The sequence below is a fragment of the Ochotona curzoniae genome, unplaced genomic scaffold (genome assembly GCF_017591425.1).
Source record: "Ochotona curzoniae isolate NIBS_2020 unplaced genomic scaffold, NIBS_Ocur_1.0 contig_66, whole genome shotgun sequence".
NCBI lineage: Eukaryota > Metazoa > Chordata > Mammalia > Lagomorpha > Ochotonidae > Ochotona > Ochotona curzoniae.
This window is the reverse complement of record NW_024466512.1, coordinates 18,794,570-18,813,736: the sequence shown is the minus strand read 5'-3', so window position 1 is coordinate 18,813,736 and position 19,167 is coordinate 18,794,570. Positions and strand designations below refer to the sequence as shown.

At 41.0% G+C, this 19,167-nt stretch overlaps 1 protein-coding gene across 1 annotated transcript in view; it reads left to right on the top strand.

Annotated features, from left to right (window-relative positions):
- Positions 1 to 19,167, top strand: part of SORCS3 (sortilin related VPS10 domain containing receptor 3) — a 546,072-nt gene that overhangs the window by 387,363 nt on the left and 139,542 nt on the right. Inside the window, exon 6 of the mRNA XM_040991786.1 lies at positions 11,495 to 11,559. Coding sequence (XP_040847720.1) covers positions 11,495 to 11,559 — 65 coding nt within the window. The remainder of the gene's footprint in view (positions 1 to 11,494; positions 11,560 to 19,167) is intronic.

Genomic DNA, 19,167 nt, shown 5'->3' with positions numbered 1-19,167 from the left:
AAGGCAGTCTGTATTGTGCATCATGGGACACATTCCAGATCCTGGTCCCTCTGACCTGGGTTGAGTCAGGAGTTGTCATTTCTTAGCTGTGGTGCCTTAGGCAAGGCACCTAGCTTGTATGAACCCCCAGGTTTGTTTTTTTTTTTTAAGTGGTAAAATACAGACAAAAATTGCATATGTGTAGTAGGAGTTTTGACTATTTGTTTAACAGTATGGAATAATAATGTCAAATTCCAGTGCTCTGAAGTAGTTACTATGATGGGCACAGCAGGTAACGCTGCCCCTACAAGAAACTTGCAGACTGGAGATAGCCATTATTCAAATAATAACAGGAATTGTTGGGAGTATCAAATCATGTGCATAAGGCTATGTTATCACAGGGGTCAACCTATTATAAGAAAGTACACAAAATGGGGATACAGGGGCTATTGTCTTTTTCCTGGAAGTCACCTGTGGTTATAGCCTCTTTCCTCACAGCCTTGCCTGTTGCCTCCTGGGCTGGCATATAGCATTTACGGGTGAGTCCGAAAAGCAGATAAAGTATTAGGCGACTGCCAGGATCTCCTGTGAAGTGGGCTGGCACATGGAATCTGGGCAGGGATATCTACCCTGCTCTAATATACCAGAATGTGTGTCCCTACCAGTCCCCAGGCTAACACTAGGAAACTAACTTCATTCTCTCCAGAACTGAGATACAATTAAAAATGTTACCACAGTAATTGGCAACATCCATTAACTTGATGAGAATTGCCCAAGGCAGCATATCCCCCCCCCCTTTGCACATTATTAGTCTATAAATACACCTGGTCCTTTTTTCTTTCTTCTCTACAGCTTCCACAAAACATCCTCCCCATCCTCCCAGCTGTCTGCTTCATGCCCTTTGCCTTTTTAATTAACTCTGAATTCTTACAGCACTTCACTCTGTAGCACGTTGTCTTGCATCTGCTTACATGTGGCCTGGCAGTTTCTCTGAGCTATGCAGTCACTGACCATGAAACCACAGTAAGGAAGGATCCCTGTGCTGTGCCAGCATTGTTGGCCTCTTCAGTTTGCATGGGAAGAGAATGTGCCCAGAGAAGCCAATGACATTTTCAAAGTTACACAGCCGATGGGTTCACAGACCCTGACAGCATAAGGATCATGATCTGAGTCCAGTGCTCTCCCCATTACATCCCAACACAAATGACCTGGTGTGCATGTGTACCAAGTTCGTTTCATCCTCCCCAAGACCAAAGGTTGTCTTGGGTGTTTGGAGGATCAGAAAGGTTAACCTGTTTCCTGCTGATCACACAAGAATGGAGTCAAGATTAGAGAATAGGACACAGGACTCCAAAGTTTATCCATGAATGGAAATAAATGCTTGTTTAAAAATGCAGTGGGGATTCAAAGTAATACTCATAAAATAAGTGGAACCCCAGCAAGTATTGCACCATTCAGAAATTCAGTTTGAGAAATGGGACCAGTGGAAGTTTTGCTTCTTTGTTTAGAGTTTTAAAAAATAGTGTGCCAATACAAAATATACTAATGTGTAGATATTTGAACTGCATTAGTTGTTTTCTCTGTCTTGGTCCTGTACCTTTATGAACCTGTTTGTTTCTCTGATTACAACTTGCCCCCTTGCCAACCACTTGCTACTACTGACATCTTGACTCTTCTTACCTTGTGTCTGTCCTGGACGTACAGAAAGCTCTTGGGAAATACTTCCAATGGGAGCCATCAGCCTACATTCATGGGCCATTGTACTACTTCAGCCTTCATCTTTATATGCTTCTGCTTTCTAGCCACTCTTGGTGGACACCCATAGCACTCTGGAAAACTGCACTGCTAAAGCCTGTGCCACATTTTCTTACAAATGACTGCTTACAGTGAAGTATCCTGAACTACTGTGAGTGCTTAGGGAGCTGGACCCCTCTCTCACTTTGGCTGGTGTCCTCACCCCTTTTGGTATTGGAGACACAGTAAGTGCTCAGTCCCTGTGGTGACTAAGTGGGACAAACTGTCTACTTAGTGTGGTGGCAGTTCCTTTGTCGAACACTTAAGGGTTAGAATAAATGTATTTCTTTTTTATATAACAACAGCTTTCATGAAAAATGCTTATGCATGTTCAGTATATTCTGATATTTGCTGTTCCAATCTCCTCTACTTTATGGGAAAAATTGAATTGTAGTGCTCCAAATATATTTTGTGACCCATCAATGGATCACAAGCCACTAACTTGAGAAACATTGTTCTAATGAGTTGCCCTTGGGGAAAAGGGTTAACAGGACAGTTGCATCTAAGTGCCACCAGAAGGCCCTACATATGCTGAGAAAATATAGGAGATCTTTTGGTAACAAAGCCCCTGGCTGCAAGAAGTTAGCATAATTAGAGAGAGAGAGAGAAGAAAGGATTATTACCATCCAAGAGCATAAATGCAATTTGCCTCAGGAAAAACTCCATTGCCTAATCCACTAACATACTTCCTTTTTATCTCTCATCTGCTTCTCTCTTCTATCAGCTTCAGAGAGCTAAGAGGCAGGTTGTTCCAAGACTCCTGTTAAAAATTTCTGAAACCAATTTCACAATCTAAGAAGTAACTCAGCTCGGGCTGGAAGCTTAGCCCCAATGTACTCCACTGTGGACAGTGGCCAAGGATACATAACATAGACATCAGCATTCAGGACTGCACTGAAAATTTGTGATTTGGGAGAAATATCCCAGAGTGCTCACTGGAGGAACTGTGTTCATTTGGGCTGGAATGAGATGACACAGGTTTTGCTACCCTAGCATTTTCACGGGATGATCACATTTGTCAAGTGAATCACAGATGACTGTGTTTGACAGATCCAATATTGCTTTGAAGATAAATGGTAAAAATAGCAGCGTAATAGCACAAAATGAAAACTTTAGTCACTTAATTGCCTAGAGATTAATTAAATGAATGAAATTTATTTTATTATATTATAGAACTATTTTCTGTACTTGTAAATATACTGGTGGGGTTATTCTTCTCATTTGTGTATTTCTTCAGTCACTTTACAGATATGTGATAAATACAGAGCAAGGCATGATGCAAGTGCTAGCAGAAAAAAATTCGATCAGCTATAGAATCTGTCTTTACTCGGGGTATGATCAAGAGGGAAAAAAATCAGGTGTGTACAAATAATTGAACTTGAAGTAGAGCAGGTTATGCTTGAATCCAGGCTCCATTTCTTTCTTATTTTTTGTCAGTGGCTAAAAAATCTGATATATTGAAATCTCCATTTTCTTTTCTGAAAAAAAAAAAGAAGCAGTGATTATACTGATCACCCCAAATTTTTAGAGTTAAGTGAAATGCCTTTCCTATCTATGGCTTCTGCAGTCATGGATCTAATGAACTGTGGAGCAAAAATATTCAACAAATGTATTAATATTGAACATGCAGAGAATTTTTTTCTCTTCATCATTGCCTTAAAAAGATATGATAGTTATTTATACAGCATTAAACTGTGCTAGGTATCAGATGTGATTTAAAGGTAATTTAAAATGGGCAGGAAGATATGGATAGGTTGTATGCAAATTATATGCCATTTGATAGAAGCGTCCACAGATTTTAGCATCTTCAGAAAGTCCTTGAACTTTGCTACTGAGGAAGAATTGTGTATTTTACCTAATGGTAAAATTATTGCTATATTAGTGGTGTTCAATAAGCATTAGATACACTCAAGGTCAACCTTTTCATGGTAAACATTACATAGTCTGAAGTGTTAACCCATGCCTTCCTCTCTTCTACATATTTTGCATAGATTTGACTTTTTCTTTAAAGGGGTACTATCATTTCTTCATTGTGCAGTTGAAAAAAAATGAGGCCAAAGGAATTTACTTAATTCACTTTTAATACTATAGTTAGCCAGTGATCTTGCCAACACTCAAAGCCTTTGTGACCAGAATTTATGGGCTTACCGATCACACTGATGCACAGAAAGGGGAGGCTGACAGAGGCTGAGGTTATGCTTTGGGCTTTACTAAGTGGTTCTCTGACTGCACATTCTTATTACCTGGAAGCATTTAAGCTATCAATTCCTGGACTTGACCACAGGCTACTGGTCCTCAGAGAATGAGTCTTGACCATCATGATGCCGTACATGCATCTCCTAAGAACACAAATTCTTGAGAAACACTGAGATATGAAATCAGAAAGTAGGTTCCAGCTTTTGTGTTTTACCAAGCTCATCAAGAGGCTTCTGATGCTGCTACAATCAGAATGAGATCGAGCACACCATTGCCCCGGACCAATGAGAGCAGAATTTCTGGGGTAAGGCTTGACACTTGACACTTGGCACATTTAGAGAGTTCCCCCAAAGCACTCTGCTGCTCAGCTAGGGCCAGTAGCATTTAGGGGAAGCTGGTGTTGAGTTGGGTTACACAAAGAGAAGACGCACAGTTAACTAGAATGTAGATTCCAGGTGGAGAGGCAGCGTGAACAAAGAGATAAAAGGGAAGAAAGTTGAAAGGTTATAGTGTGAATTGGGGGAATTCGTGGAGATACAGCCACTTGACTATATTCAGTAATAGTGTATTTTTTTTCAAAAATAACAGTACATGTCAGATGTCTTATAACAAAAAAAAATGAGGCTGACGATGTACTAATTTGTATATAATCATCATGTGGCAGCCCATGGACGTGAATTCTGATTGGTAAACTTAATATTAATTTTGAAAGATTATCTTCTAAGTATCTCCAGGTATGTCCCAATATCCAGTTTTTATATTTCTAAGGAATGTTTTACCCTGGAATTATTTATACTTACAAGGACAGCAGAAAGCATAGGACCTTTCTGGTTCCTCATAGCAGCCGCATTTGCTGTGTAGAGCTGGGAATGAGGTTCTAGACTAACTTTTCGGCCACTTGGCACTAGCTGGCAGTGTCTGGACTGCTGTGAAAGCTTAGCTTTCTGATGTATGAAGAGCCGGATGAGATTGTGACATTTGAAACTGCTGCATCGAGCTCTCTTGGGGACTGTCATGTCCAGGGAGCGATGCAGCTCCTGAAAAGTTCCTGTTTGACCTATTTTGTAAGGTAGGACTTCTAGACTCTGCACAGAGGGTTCAGCTGCTAAAAATAAATTTGAAACCACTTGACCTTTTCCAGGTCTGCGTTGTCAGTAGCAGCTTTCTGTGTGTGATTCTAGGAGGTTTGGGTTTTTATCCTGGTCAGTGTGGACATGGCTTCCTATTTCTGTTTGTCCTTGTGTCCTTGGTTTTGTTCAGAGCTTACAAGGACTCCAAATTGAGAATTTTCCCTCAAAGTTTCATATGACTCCCATGCTATAAATGGGCTCACTTGATTGTTATTAAATCAATGTCAGCAAATATGCCCCTGCTGGAAACTATATCACTTGTTATTCAGGTCTACATTAATTATTGGTTTTCCCCTTTTCAGCACTGGAGGAATAATCCATAAGATAAACAATTGGGGCACCACAGGAAAGTGACAGATCTTTGGGACATGAGGGTTTGTCTTTGGAACCCAAGAGTACTTAAGATAGGGCCTTACAAAGTTTGAGTAAATATGTTGCAATCATTTATTCAACAAACACTTACTTAGGATATAGCATATTCCAAGCACTGTGGTTGAGTAAGTTGATACATTATGCAGTAAAAATCTGTGATGTCAATGGTAATAGGCTGTAGAGAGAGAAGTAATTTAAATTTAGTGCAAGTATTTCTTCACTGGGGAGGATGGTAGGATATTTTTGGAGCTCTTACCAAGAGCCGATTCCCAGGAACTGTGATGTGCAATCCATCTAGAAAGGAATAGAAAGCCTAGACTACAGTTTTTGAGAGCAGTCCTTCGTCATACTTAGCACCTTGAATAAAGCTTTCACCATCAGTGACTCAACAGACATGGAACTGGGGTATAAAATGGGGCAGAAGACAAGAAGGATGGCACATGGAAAAATTAGCTTTAATATAAAGAATCTTTATGTCAGGCACACATGTTCTGAATACACACAGCTTAACTTGCTGAATCCTTGTAATTATGAAATAGGTGCTGTGAGCTTCCTGTTTTATACATGTGGAAACTCCAAATTATCATTGACAGTCAGGTGCCAAATGTGATGGATAGTTTACACAAAAGAGCCTGAAACTAGGTCCCTTATAGAATCTGCTGGAAAAAGACCAGTTTTTCTCTAGACATGGGTGTAAGGTTTCAAAAAAAAATCCCCCAGTTACAGTAAATTATTATTTAGGAGTTTAAAATATTCCCGATGATTTTCATGGCCTCGTATCAGATTTTGACACTTTCTTCGTATTTTATCCTATTACATGTTTTGTCATCACTCAATTCAAGCTAAGATACAGCACAACAAAATGTAAGCATTATTGGTGACTTGTTTCCATTTTACATTACTAGTAATATGTATTGATGTAATTTTTCCTTACAATTTAATACTCTCAAGAAACGTTCTGGGAGAAATTTCAGTGGGATGCTTGCAAATTCATCTTTGCCTTTTGTAGATATTAAAAGGACAGGGAGTTGTATCTGTCCTTTGGCTGTTCTAAACGGGGTGTTATTCTTGGCCCTCTGCTCAAATCTGGCCTAATTTGAATGCTGAAACTATGGAGGGAATTGGATGCATGAGATGGAAGTGGCTCCAGGGAGGTATATCAGAGTAGGCATGGCTCTCACCCCACAGCCCTGCTTATACATCTTGGCTTATTCTATCCTTTCAGACATCAAAAGAGTCATAGCCAAGTCCCCATTCTCCTGACCCCTCTCCCCCCAGCGGTGCTTATCTTTCCTGAAGATTTTTTTGTGTGTGTGTGAAAATCTCCACTCACTGCTCTTCTAGCATCAGGCCAACCTCCTTTTTGTCATCTCAGCATTTCCTTCTTATTTATCACCACCAACATAAATGAGCCCGGTTCATCATATCACAGCAATATTTTGTGTGATATTGAAAATGTTTATATAATGTTTTCTGTAATACTGTCTTAAAGGGATTTATATGTGAGGGGTATGGAGGCCTTGAAGAATGGTAGCTAGGTCCCTCAACTGGGAGAGATGGTTGTGCAAGAATACCATTCCTTCTCTTAGAAGAGACAGCTAGCAGGAGATCTAAGCTCAAAACTCAAAGCTATCTTCTTTTCTTACTTTACATCCTACTTTTGCTGATCCATGAATGCATGTTTTTGATGAGTTTCTCAGTATTTGATTGTACCCTTTAAAAACAGGCACGGCTCATGTAGCTAGTGTGGGAAGTAAAGGAGTTCAGTGTTTATGCTTAGAACGATGAGTTCTATTAGTATTACTAATGAGTTCTATTAGTATTCTCTCAGGATCTATGAGTTAGTATTATCATGTGACTTTTTCCACCTGACTTCATTTCCCTTATGACCTCCATAATAGATGACTGCTGTCTTCCATAAACAATAATTTTGAAGATGAATCGAGATGACCCTTATAAACACCAAACACAATGCCTGAGACAGGAATGGTCTAGACATCCGTTAACATTTCCCTATCATGAATCTGTGCACTTCTCAAACATTTCTACAAATATGTCTGTATGACCTACAAGTTCCTTCTTTCAAAAAAATGTCAAATGTTTGCTTTTTATATTTCTTTGCATGTTATATTTGTTTGTACTTTCCTTAAGATCAGTTTCTAGAAGTAAAAACCTGGGACTTGAAGATGAGGGTGTAATAGCTCTCTTGTTGGAGAGCCGGCTAGCTTCCTGGTGAGATGGGTGACCTTCAGTTCACAGACTTCTGAGCAGTGTTGGGATTTGCACCTGGCAAGGATAGGCAGCTTCTTAACGTTTACTTTTGCTGCACTGAATCCAGACAGCAATTAAATGTGGGCGGTGAAGGCTGTACTCATGGTTCTGTCAGGAGTGGCTATGCCCTGCCACCCAAGGGAGTAAGTAGCAATGCCTAGAGACTGTTGTGGTTGCCATAACTACAGGGGCATAACTACCGCATCTAATAGAGAACGGGGAAGCTGTTAAGTGCAATGCAATACATACACAGGGCAGTCCCCAAAGCAGAGAATTTGCTGGTCCCAAGAGTCAACAGTGCCAGAAATGAGTAATCCTTGTCTAACACCAGCTGTTCTGCGGAATGGGAGCAGTGACATCTCTGAGCCCTGGATAGAGACCTGAGAACAGTTCACTCTGCAGTGGACAATATTTCCCTGGTCTGTGGCACTCACATTATTTTTGCTCAACCTCTGACCAACTGAGTGGTGTCATCGCTTTGCGTGTGTACTCAGGGGCAGACCAGCCTTGGGGGATGAACCTGATAGATCTGTTTTAATTCAGAGGTATGCCTAAACCTGAGTTTTGTATGGTGGCAAATCTTGGAGAAAGAGATCAGAATCTCAGCCTTGGAGAAGGTTACTATCAGATGAGTCATATGTTAATAGGAATCATCCTAGTTGTGCTTAGTGGATCAAGTAGGTAAATATACAGACAAAGGCACCAGGTGGGCTTCTGTGAGCAGGCTGAATAATCGGGATGGGGTGAGAAACAATTGATTGTGTAGCTATGTAACTATACATTTCTCTGTGTGAATCCCTGACTCTGGACTCGTGTGTGTGTGTGTGTGTGTGTGTGTGTGTGTGTGTGTGCATATATGATCTTCCTACTTATTCTTTCTGTTTCTCTCAATCACTGTCTTTTCTCTCTTGACCACTATCCTCCATCTTTCCCCGTCTCCCTGTCATGCTGTCACTTTTCTTTCTCTATAAGGACCTGCAACATTTAGAGTCGATTCCTGGGAAGCTGGAAATGATAATCTTAGATGCCAAAGACAAAAACAGTGCTTTTCTACCAGCCCCAGTTAAAGAAATTTTCTGTGGTCCTGGCGTGTCCTGGTCGCCCTAGCCATGATCTGTCATGACCATGCTGGATCACAAGGGAGGGGAGAGGAGGGGAGGAGAAGGAGAAGAAAAGGAGGAGGAGAGGATGAGTCAGTGTGAACATCAGTGACCAGGGTGTTTCCAGGAAGACTTGATTCTGAGTTTCAGCTGTGGTGGATGTGTGAGAGTTCAGATGGCTCAGGTATGTGAGAGTTTCAGAATGAAGGAAGAGAGCCTTTCTTCCTATATTCATAGAGTACAGCCTTTGAGGAGCAGAACCAAGCTTGATCATTTTTCTTCCGGGTTGTCTATGCTGCTCTGTGAGTAACCATGGAGAAGCCCTTTTGAAGCCTTTCATTCTGAGAATAGCAACTTGCTTCTAACACCACAGGGAAGTTACACAACTGGGAAGGCACCTTCTGGTGCTTTAGTTCATTGTATGTCTGACCTCAGATGTGTTTCACATTGAAGCTGTGACATTATCTCAGGTATACTGGATAGTTTATTAATTCCATAAACACAAAAATAGCACAAAATCTACACTAGGGCTATAGGTGTCAGTGGTTCAGAAATAACGAAGACATGGACCTTCTTCTTTTTAAGTCTATAGCCAATAGAAAATACACAAAAGTGAGTTGCAGTTTTGTCAGTGATGCAATTGAGTCCTACAAAACTATGATTGCCAAACTTCCCTACACACAGAAATCCTTAAGAGCTTAAGAATAACACTGATGCCTTCCTTGATTGCTTCCTCGGGGATGGTAGCTTTATTGGTTTCAGGAGGAGGACCCAGACATTTGTGCATTTCAAAGTTTTCCCAATGGGATGAGCAGCGAGTTTGAGAATCACTGAGGTAAAGAGTCTGAACAGAGAAGGGCACTTGAGTGGGATGAAAGAAGGAAGATTCTGCTGAAAGCTGTGGGAAAATGAGCTCGTGGCAGGGGTGAATAACCTTGATAAGGAGGGCCCCAGAGATAGCTGAATAAGCATATTGGAGCAGCTTAAGGCTGGGAGTCAGAACAATTCTATTTCTAGGCTTGTCCCTGTGTGGCTTTAGAAAAGCAATCGTTTCCGTGTGCCTCAGTTTCTCCCTAAGTGAGATATGAGTAATGATGCCTGTTCTTACTATAGGATTTTGCTGTTAGGATTAAATGAGGTGAAGCAAAACAAAAATTATATTAGTGATATGCTGGAGAAAAGTGACCCCTTTGAGTAAAGCCTCATTTATTGAGCCTCTTTGGAGAAGCTTTTATATAAATTAACATTTTAGATAACAGGTTTGACCTTTCAAGAAGAAATCATTTTACTTTAATAAAAATATCATTTTTTTCCCAAACTGTATTATTTGCAACTCCAGTTTCTTAAACAGAGTTCAATGGACGCCATTAGTCTATGCTTTTCTTTTCTATGCTTCTAGCTCTGCAATATAGATACCAAGCTATTACATAGGTATATCCCCAGGTCTGTTGAGAGTCATAGGGGTTTATAGTGTGGAAGATTGGGTTTTGAGCTTTTAGGCCTATTTTTCATGGGTTTTCTATTTTTCTTGCTGTATAGATATCAGCTGTTGGTTCTTACCGTTAATCAGCTTTCTCTTTATTACTTGCTGTTTCTTTCTATTGAAGATTGGAAAACCAGAAATCCAATCTTAAAATGGTATCTAAAGTTAGAATAAATAGACTATGAATAAGAGCTTTGGAGGGAGTGGATTTTGCATTCTCTATTGCATGAGCTTCCATCTTTTGAGCCACGGCTGCAATAGTCAGAACTGTGCTAGACCAAAACCAAGAGCCCTGAACTCCACCCAGGTCTACTAAGTGAGTTCAAGGGTATAAAGGCTTGGGGAATCCTCTGCAGCTTTCCTAGATGTGTTATCCAGGAACTTAATCAGAAGTGGAGGCAACAGAACTGGAAGTGGTGCCCATACGGGATGCTGGAATCATAGACAGTGGGCTAACTCAATGCACCAAACATTTAATGAACGTATTAGATCATTAGTTGACTTTCTGTATATTCTGTTCAAGAGACAACCAACTGAGTCTAACATGGATAGGGTCGTGGTCCACAAGGCAGGGATTATTAGCCATCCTCTTCCTACCCATTGCTCAGAGGCCTTCATGAATTCCCACCCCCAGTTACCATGAGGATTTTGCCCTTGCATGACCATCTTTTGGATGTTTGTTCACATTCAAAAGCAACAGGATGGAAAGGAGGATAACATGCTCAAAAGGACAAGAATGCCTTAATGTACATCCTACAGAGGGAGAAATAGTGTCTTCTTATTGAAAGGGCAAAGGGGGTCATGGTGGACTTTATTAATAGAGTTTCAGGGCTGTGGAGATCAGTGGGAGAGCATGGGGAAGCCAGAAGCGCTGGGAAAGTGAAAAATGGCAGAGAAGGGGCAAGAGCCAAAGTTTAGAATAGCACTTATTTCTGTTTCACATTGTTGTGTTTTTTTTGCTTGGTTTGGCTTGGCAGGGGCGGAAGGGTGAGAATTGCTGACTGACACTACTCCACTGCTCATGTTTTGTGAACCATCACAGGTGACAGTTCCTGAGGGAAGTCACACAGTGCAGGATGCCCATGTACCAGTTGGCCCTGAGTACTGTCCTTTGTGCTGTCTGCTGGCCATGTCCTCACTGAGCCTCTGTCTCTCCTTTCCTTCCCCAGGTCGGTGGCTGGATTGGATAAGGAGGCAGATCTGGTGCACATGGAGGTGCGGACGGCAGATGGATGTGAGTGCTGTGGCTAGGTCCAGGGAGATCTGCCTGCAGGTCTCTCTCCTCCTCCTCCCCATTTGCATTTTAATGGCTTTGAAAGATGAAAAGCCCTGAGCTCCATTGTGCCTTAGACATTTATATTTTCCTGAGCTGGGGGGAGGTGAGGGGAAAACTTCTGGTCCCAAGGGAGACATTTCATTGAAATAAACCCTCAGGAATGAAGTGTCTGGGGATGTGAGTTAATGTGACGAATTCTGAGGCTCCTGTTAGTAATGTCCTTGACATCTTAAGCGTAATTCAAATAAGGAGGTTCATTGCTCATCCTTGTCTTTCACATTTGTTTGGTGGATTGCAGGGGGCTGCCCGCTTTAAAGGATGGACCTGTTATAAAGACAGGCATACCAAAAATACTAACTGAGCATGGATTTGGAAAATTCCTTATCACCCACTTATGTGCTACTTAGGAATGTTGTACTATGCACTGGCCCCTGTTTAGGCCCTGGAGACAGAATGGTGAAGGAGGGGTTCTGCCCTGGGGTGGAAGCCCAGGGTCTTGAACATGGGACTGCCTTTGTACATTGTGTGGCTAAGTGCGTCTTGCACCGCATTTGACCCATTACTTAGTGTCTTGCATCAGACAATTTACCCATCCCAGAGTTGATTGTACTTAGCTGTTCTTCTCTGTGGGAAAACTTTTATTTGTGGTTAACCAGACACACATACCAGATACGTGCATTTTAGGGGGATACATTTTATTTGTCTGGGTTTTTTTATTTGTTGTTTGTTTGTTTTCCAAATAATTAGAAGGTAGGCAGTGCTTGTTACCCTGTATCTGAAACTCTGTGGGGTGCTCCTTCTCTCCCACACTCTGGTTCTGGTTCTCTGGTTTGATCTTGGGATGTTCATAAGTCTCTGAGGCATGCAGGGATGACCCACAGACTTTTTTGTTTTGTTTTATTCTTAGAAGAATAGCTATTTGACTTTTAGGAAAATCATGGTATATACCCCAAGTCAACGACCATCGGAGTGGTAAAGCTGGGAATCTGAATTCCATTGTTGATTCCCACTGCTGAGAAACTGGGAGAAGAATGGAATGCAGGATAGGAAGGGGTCTGATGAGACAGCAGGAGGACCCAGTGCCAGCCTTAGAAAGTGACTTGCAGACCAGTTTTTGGGACAACCGCTGTCTTGGCTTTGCTTTATGTCTATCTTTTCAAACCATGTATGACAACTGAGGTGATGAATGGTATTTCAGAGTTGGGGGAAACCTTTTGGATTGTCTAGCTCGTTGCATAGTGCAAGAATCATTTTTTCTAAACCTTCTGGTAATGCCTTTTCAGGTTCCATGATTTCCTGCTCAAAGCACATCCTTTTCTACTTGCTGGAAAGCTTCTTTCCTTTTCTCCTCAAGTAATTTCTTATATTGAGTTTCATTTTATTTTATCCAAGTTAAAAAGAAAAATACTGGTCCAAATCTGGGTATAGGACTGCTGTGAAATTTTATGAGATTAAAAATGCAAAAAAAAAATACAGAACAGTTCCTGGCCTATTGTCAGAATTCAAGAATTGAATAAAGGGAGGCAGAAATATAATAGGAACAAATGTCATGAACTGTACTTAGGTTAAAGTATAGGATATATTAGTTCTCTTTCACTTGCTGAGTTCTTCAAAATCTGGTTTTCTGTAGTTAAAACAATCTCTAAATCTAGTGATGAGCTTGTTACCTAGGCTTATTTAGAAAGTATCCATAGAAAATACCCTGAATGTGTGGATGTTTTGCTCTGTTTATCCTAGTGACATGCATGTCATCTTTCCTTCGTGAGATGTAGTGGAATCTTAATCACATACATGCACTCATACATGCAGATATGTTTATCCTTTGATAATTCAGAACATGCCAGTGTGGTTTTTTTATTTTTCTTTAAAAAAAGATTTATATATTCATTTGAAAGTTAGATTTCTACACACATAGAACGTGGTCTGTCTGTCCATTCGTCCATCTATCCATCTACAGGTTCCCTCTCCCAAATGGCTACAATGGCCTAGTCTTTGCCAACTTGAAACCAGGAGCTAGTAACTTCAGTTGGGTCTCTGACATGGCTTCCAGGGGTCCAAATAGGCCATAGTTTGCTGCTTTTCCCAGACCATCAACAGGGAACTGTACCAAGCAATCAGGACACAAACTGGCGTTCATGTGGAATGATGGTGTCACAGCTGGTGACTTAACCTGTTATTTGCCTTTCTGTCATGGAAGCAAAAATAGAGCATTGCCCAGTGCACACAGCTAGTCACCTGACAGGATGTAGGGAGAGGAGGGGATAGGAAAAAAATCAAACACACACAAAAAAATACTTCTCAGTGAACCAGAGGTAGAAGGGAACTTATGATAAAAGACCTACAAGGAACATCATACTTACTGATGAGGTATGAGGTACTGATGAGCTTTTCCTAAAGATAGGAAGCACAAGGATAGTTGCCATTAATATTGTTAATAAACGTCATACTAAAAGTACTAACCAATGCAATGAGGGCAAAATGAAGTAGAATTCAAACAGATTAAAATAAAAAGGAAAACTTGCTATTTCTGTTGATATTATCTCTGTGTAGAGAATCCCAAGGAATCAACACCACCACCACTGCCAAAACCCGATGAAGCTAAGTAGAATTAGCCAAGTTGCAGGATATAACAGATGCAGTAGTAAAAAGTAGTTTCAACAAATGGTATTGGAATGGTTGGACAGTCATCCATAGAGAAAATTGGCTTCAACCTATGAGTCACAACTTAACTCAAAATGAATTTAACTCAAAATGAATCATAGAGCTAAGTGTGAAGCAAAAAATGTTGAAACTTTTCAAAGAAAACATGTGAGAAAATCTGCATGACCTTATGTTGGAGAGAGCATTTATAGATAGGACATTGTGGGCAAAATCAATGAAACAAAAATGGATTGATTAGGTTTTGTGAAAATTAAAAACCTTGACTCTTCACAGACATCATCAAGAAAGTAGGAGAAAGTATTTGTAAATCATATATCCCAAGAAGAACTCAGAGAGCGAGCGCATAAATCGTTCTCAAAACTTAGCAACGAAAACAAATCCTACTTCTTCAAATAGGCTAAATTTGAACAGATCAGTAACAGACCAATGACAAAAAGTTTCAACTGAAATTGAACAGTCCAAGAACATGAAATCACTTGACATTAGGGAAGTGTACTCCATGCTTCTTGATATTACTACACTAATCAAAATGGGCGATGTCACTTGCTGGGAACGCAGAAGACACGGGTCAGGACGGCTTTAGAGGGCATAGACTGTGGCTCAGAATGTCACATGGGCAATTCCCTATGAAGTTACACTTTTATTATGATCCAGTAATCCCACTCCTACATGTTTTAATTTGGTCTAAATTAATGAAATTTATAGTCACTCCAAAACTATTATTGGTTGTCAAGCAGACACATTAATAATCAGCACAAAAGTGTAAATAGCCTGCATATTCTTCGTAGAAAAAAGGATTAACGAGCTGTGATTCGTCCACCTGAGTATTAGTGGCACTGCTATAACACAGCAGAATTTAGAAGGTTTCAAAAGGTCGTATGCCATATTCCGTTGATGTGATCTTATGGGTAAGACTAGCCATAGGGATGGAGCATCTGAGAGATCCTCAAAAATTATGAATGGTTTTTTTAAAAAAAAATTTTGCATGAAAACCATCACAAACTTAAAGATTACTGAGAATACCTCAAAAACTAAGTTCATACTAAAATAATATTAAAATTAAAATTCATGGTTAAATGTAACAGAAGGCATAATTTTTTAATATTTATTTATTTTTATTGAAAAGGCAGATTTACAGAGAGACTGAGAGAAAGCTCGACCATCCACTGGTTCACTCCCCAGGTGTCTGCAACAGCCAGAGCTGAGCAGATCCAAAGGCAAGAACCAGAAGCAAGGAGCTTCTTCTGGCTCGCCCACATACATGAAGGGTCCCTAGGCTTTGGGCAGTCCTCCACTGCTTTCCCAGGCCACAAGCAAGGAGCTGGATGGAAAGTGGACCAGCTGGGATACGAACCAGCATGCAAGACGAGGACTTTAGCTGCTAGGCCATTGTACCAGACCCAGAATTTCTATTTTTATATGCTCACTACCTTTTCTCATTAATTAATGAATTTATTTAGTTAGTTAGCTAGTTTTGTCCAGAATTTGGTTATCTTTTAAAATCGTGTTTATTTAATGTATTTGGGAAGGAAAGAGAAAGACATGGAGGTCTGGAGGGAGACACAGAAGGAGAGACAAACAGAAAATGCGTGATGGGGAGTGAGAGAGACAGAGAGAAAGAGAGAGAATCCAGTGATTTACTCCCTGAAATGTCCTAAACTATCTTGGCTGGACCAGGCTGAAGTCAGGAGCCACGAACTCTGGGTGGTTTATGTGGTTAGTAGGGCCCCAGCCACCTGTCTCTTATCTGCTGGCTTCCAGATTGCACAGAAACAGGAAACTGGAATTAAGAACAAGCCAGTGCTTGAACCAGGGTATCCCAGGCAGCACCTTAACTTTTAGACAAAGCACCTGCTCTAATGTGTGTATACTAATCTTTCTATTGTAGATTGAGGGGGACTTCCAGTGACTGTAGTTATCTTTCCTGCTGTCAAGACACTTGCACTCTGCTTGTTCTCTACCTGCTTTAGAGAGGGACCGATTTTTTTTTTTCAGATAGTTCCAGTGCAGTTTGATATAGTTTAGTGGAATTGGACACATACTATATTAAATCATGAGAGCTGCTGTGACTAATAGCCTTGTGTAAATTGAAGAAAACCTCTAAGAAAGAGGGTATGTTTGAGTTGGTCTTCTAGGGATAAACAGTAACCTACTGGCGCCTCCAGGTTGTGATATAGTAAAGCCTGTGGGGGAGGGGAAAGGGAAGCTGGCTGGTCAAGGTTGGGGAGAGAATCTGAAGAAATGAGCAGGCAGCTTGCTGAGCGTCAATTCATGCTAACCACCAAGCTATCTGAAGTCTTTTAATGTCTGTTTCTTAGGCAAAGCTTCACAATGTATCTTCAATTCCCTAGTTGTGGGCTCTGCTATGGATTGTACCAAGCAAGTCTCTGGTCTATTCAGGTTCCCTTCTAGGAACCTCTTTTATTTGCATTTATTATGTTTAAGATACAGTATATGATAGATGAAAAGAGAACCCTTTGCAACCAACCCATTCACACCCCAACCTCCATCTCTGGTTTCCAAGTCAGCTTTCACTACCCTCCATCCTCTCTTCTGACCAAGTTGACTAATAGCTTAGGAGGGTTTGCTGTGTGCTCTTCTGTCATTAGTTTTGGCAAGATTAGTGATTCCAGTAAGTATGGAATGTAAATCTATTCTGAGTAAGTTGACTGACGGCTTAGGATGGCTTGCATCGTGGGTCCTAGTGACTGTGCCAATGGACAGGAGTAGGGAAAGGCATCAGAAATGAGACTGGGCTTCTTCCACTTGGATTTCCAAAGATTGTTCTTTCTCTGTGTCCAGGCCTTCTCTTGCTTGATTTTACTGGACTTGCTGAGCATGCCTGCTGTATTTGTTTTAGAAGGTAGGTAGACATGGGAAGAATGTTGGGGTGAGCAAATTTCCCAGGTTCTGGTGGAAGGTAAGACCACGCGGGATGCAGGAGCCAAACCAAACCACACTTCTTGCTCTGATTCCACAGGAGTCACTTTGACAAGCGTGTGTTTATCATTCTGAGAGGCGCTGTGAGATGATCTTGTAGACATGCTGAAGGGAGGGTAGCACTCTAAACTCTAATTTCAGTTCATGCTTAAGGAGACTGAATATGGAAGCAATGAAACTTCTTGAGATTCCTTTTCCTTTGTTGAGAAATAAGCCAGTAGAATGACTGATTTATCCATTCATTCAGGGAACAGAAACAAAATATGCTAACAAAATAATAATGGTCTGTTGCTCTGTGCAGTTTCCCAAGAAGGAAAGCAATGTTGGTATCCCTGTGAATATTGGCATGGAAATCTGAGATTCTCTTGTATTTATTCACCTACTCAAAATTACTGCATTATAGTGAAATATCTCAGAGGTCTGGAAGGCAAGTCATTTTCAAGCCAGTCATCACCTAGGAAACTTCTCTACACGTACACGCACACACACACACACACACACACACACACACACTCAAGTCTCATGACAAACAGTGAAGGAAATCTCTAGGGGAAAGGCCCTATTCCTTGGCCTTTCATAAAATTGCCCATGTGTTTCTGAAGCACAAATGGAATTGAGAGCCACTAGAGCTGCTCAAACTTTAAAATGCATTTGTAGCATTTGAAAGCCCTGAGCAAACATTAGTCCATCATCCTGGCAGGTTCTCAGGTGCTAGGGCTGGTTCAGGACCTCCACTTTGATCTACACTGCCCTCTATTGAACTCTGAGTGATACTCAGATGAACGGTAATCCACAGACCAAGGCAGAGGCAGAAGCGCGCACAGATCTTTGTTGCAAGGCATTGTCCTGAAGGCCACCGAGCTCTCTGGTTCATGAGTTCTGAATACTTGCTAGGAGAGCACAAAGGCTGCTCAAAAGATGCTGTGGTTAACCTTTGTTTTTTCCTGGGATGAGTTGGATTTTCCTAGGGGAATGGCAGGAAGGAAGAGATGCTGGACAACACAGCAGGCATGGGGTCATTGAAATGGACTGCCAGATAGAGATGTGCATCAGGTTCCAAAGTTAAATGTAAGGAAATGAAGAGGGAACACAGCTCCTTAGTCAGTGTTATATTGATGGAATGTAGGAATGACAGTTTTGGGATATAGTGAGTTAAATAAAGTTATACTACGGTGAATTCTGCTTGTCAGTTTACTTTTGCAATACAGCTCCAAGAAAATCAGAAAGGTCACTTGTGGCTTCCACGGTATGTCTGCAGGTCAGCAGCACTGTGCGCTGAAGGAGCTGTGCTGGCAGCAACATGCGTCATGGCCTTTTCAGTCCTGCCTGTGGCATTGACAGTCTCCAGGTCTGACTTCCACAGTCTGGAGAAAACCCAGAACAAGAGGGTCCCTTTTTGTTTAGATGTAGGCATCTCCACTCTGCCCTAAGTCCTGTACCATCTTGTTGACTATCATACTTCGAAACTGGGATGTAAGCATTGAAACAATTTATTATTCAGACAGGATTACATAGGGCAAAGCATATAATTTTGATAGTAGTGTGAATTCTGTTTCTGCTGTGACGTTCAGGATTCAGTGGGAGCTGAGCCACTTACTGACATATCTCTATGTTTTAAAACATCAAATCGTTGAGGCTTCCAAGATGTGTATCCTGCCGAAAATGGCAAGACCTCTGAATTTTAAGTGCATCTCAAAAACTCAGTTTAGTGCTGCCTTCTTCTCATTAAATGGGACCTTTTGTTCCATGCTGGACAGTGGCATTCAGGAAAAGAGCCAAGTAGGATGCTTTTGGCATAAGTTCCTACCTGCTATGGGCCAAGGTTTAGCTAGGTTTTGTTTTTGTTTGGGGTGCCTTTGAATTCATTTTTCATTCTAGTGTGTCCAATGAATAGTATCTATCTGAGTGAAGAGAAGCCTTTATGAGGGAACATGCAGATGTACCTTTGATTTGACAATAAAGAGT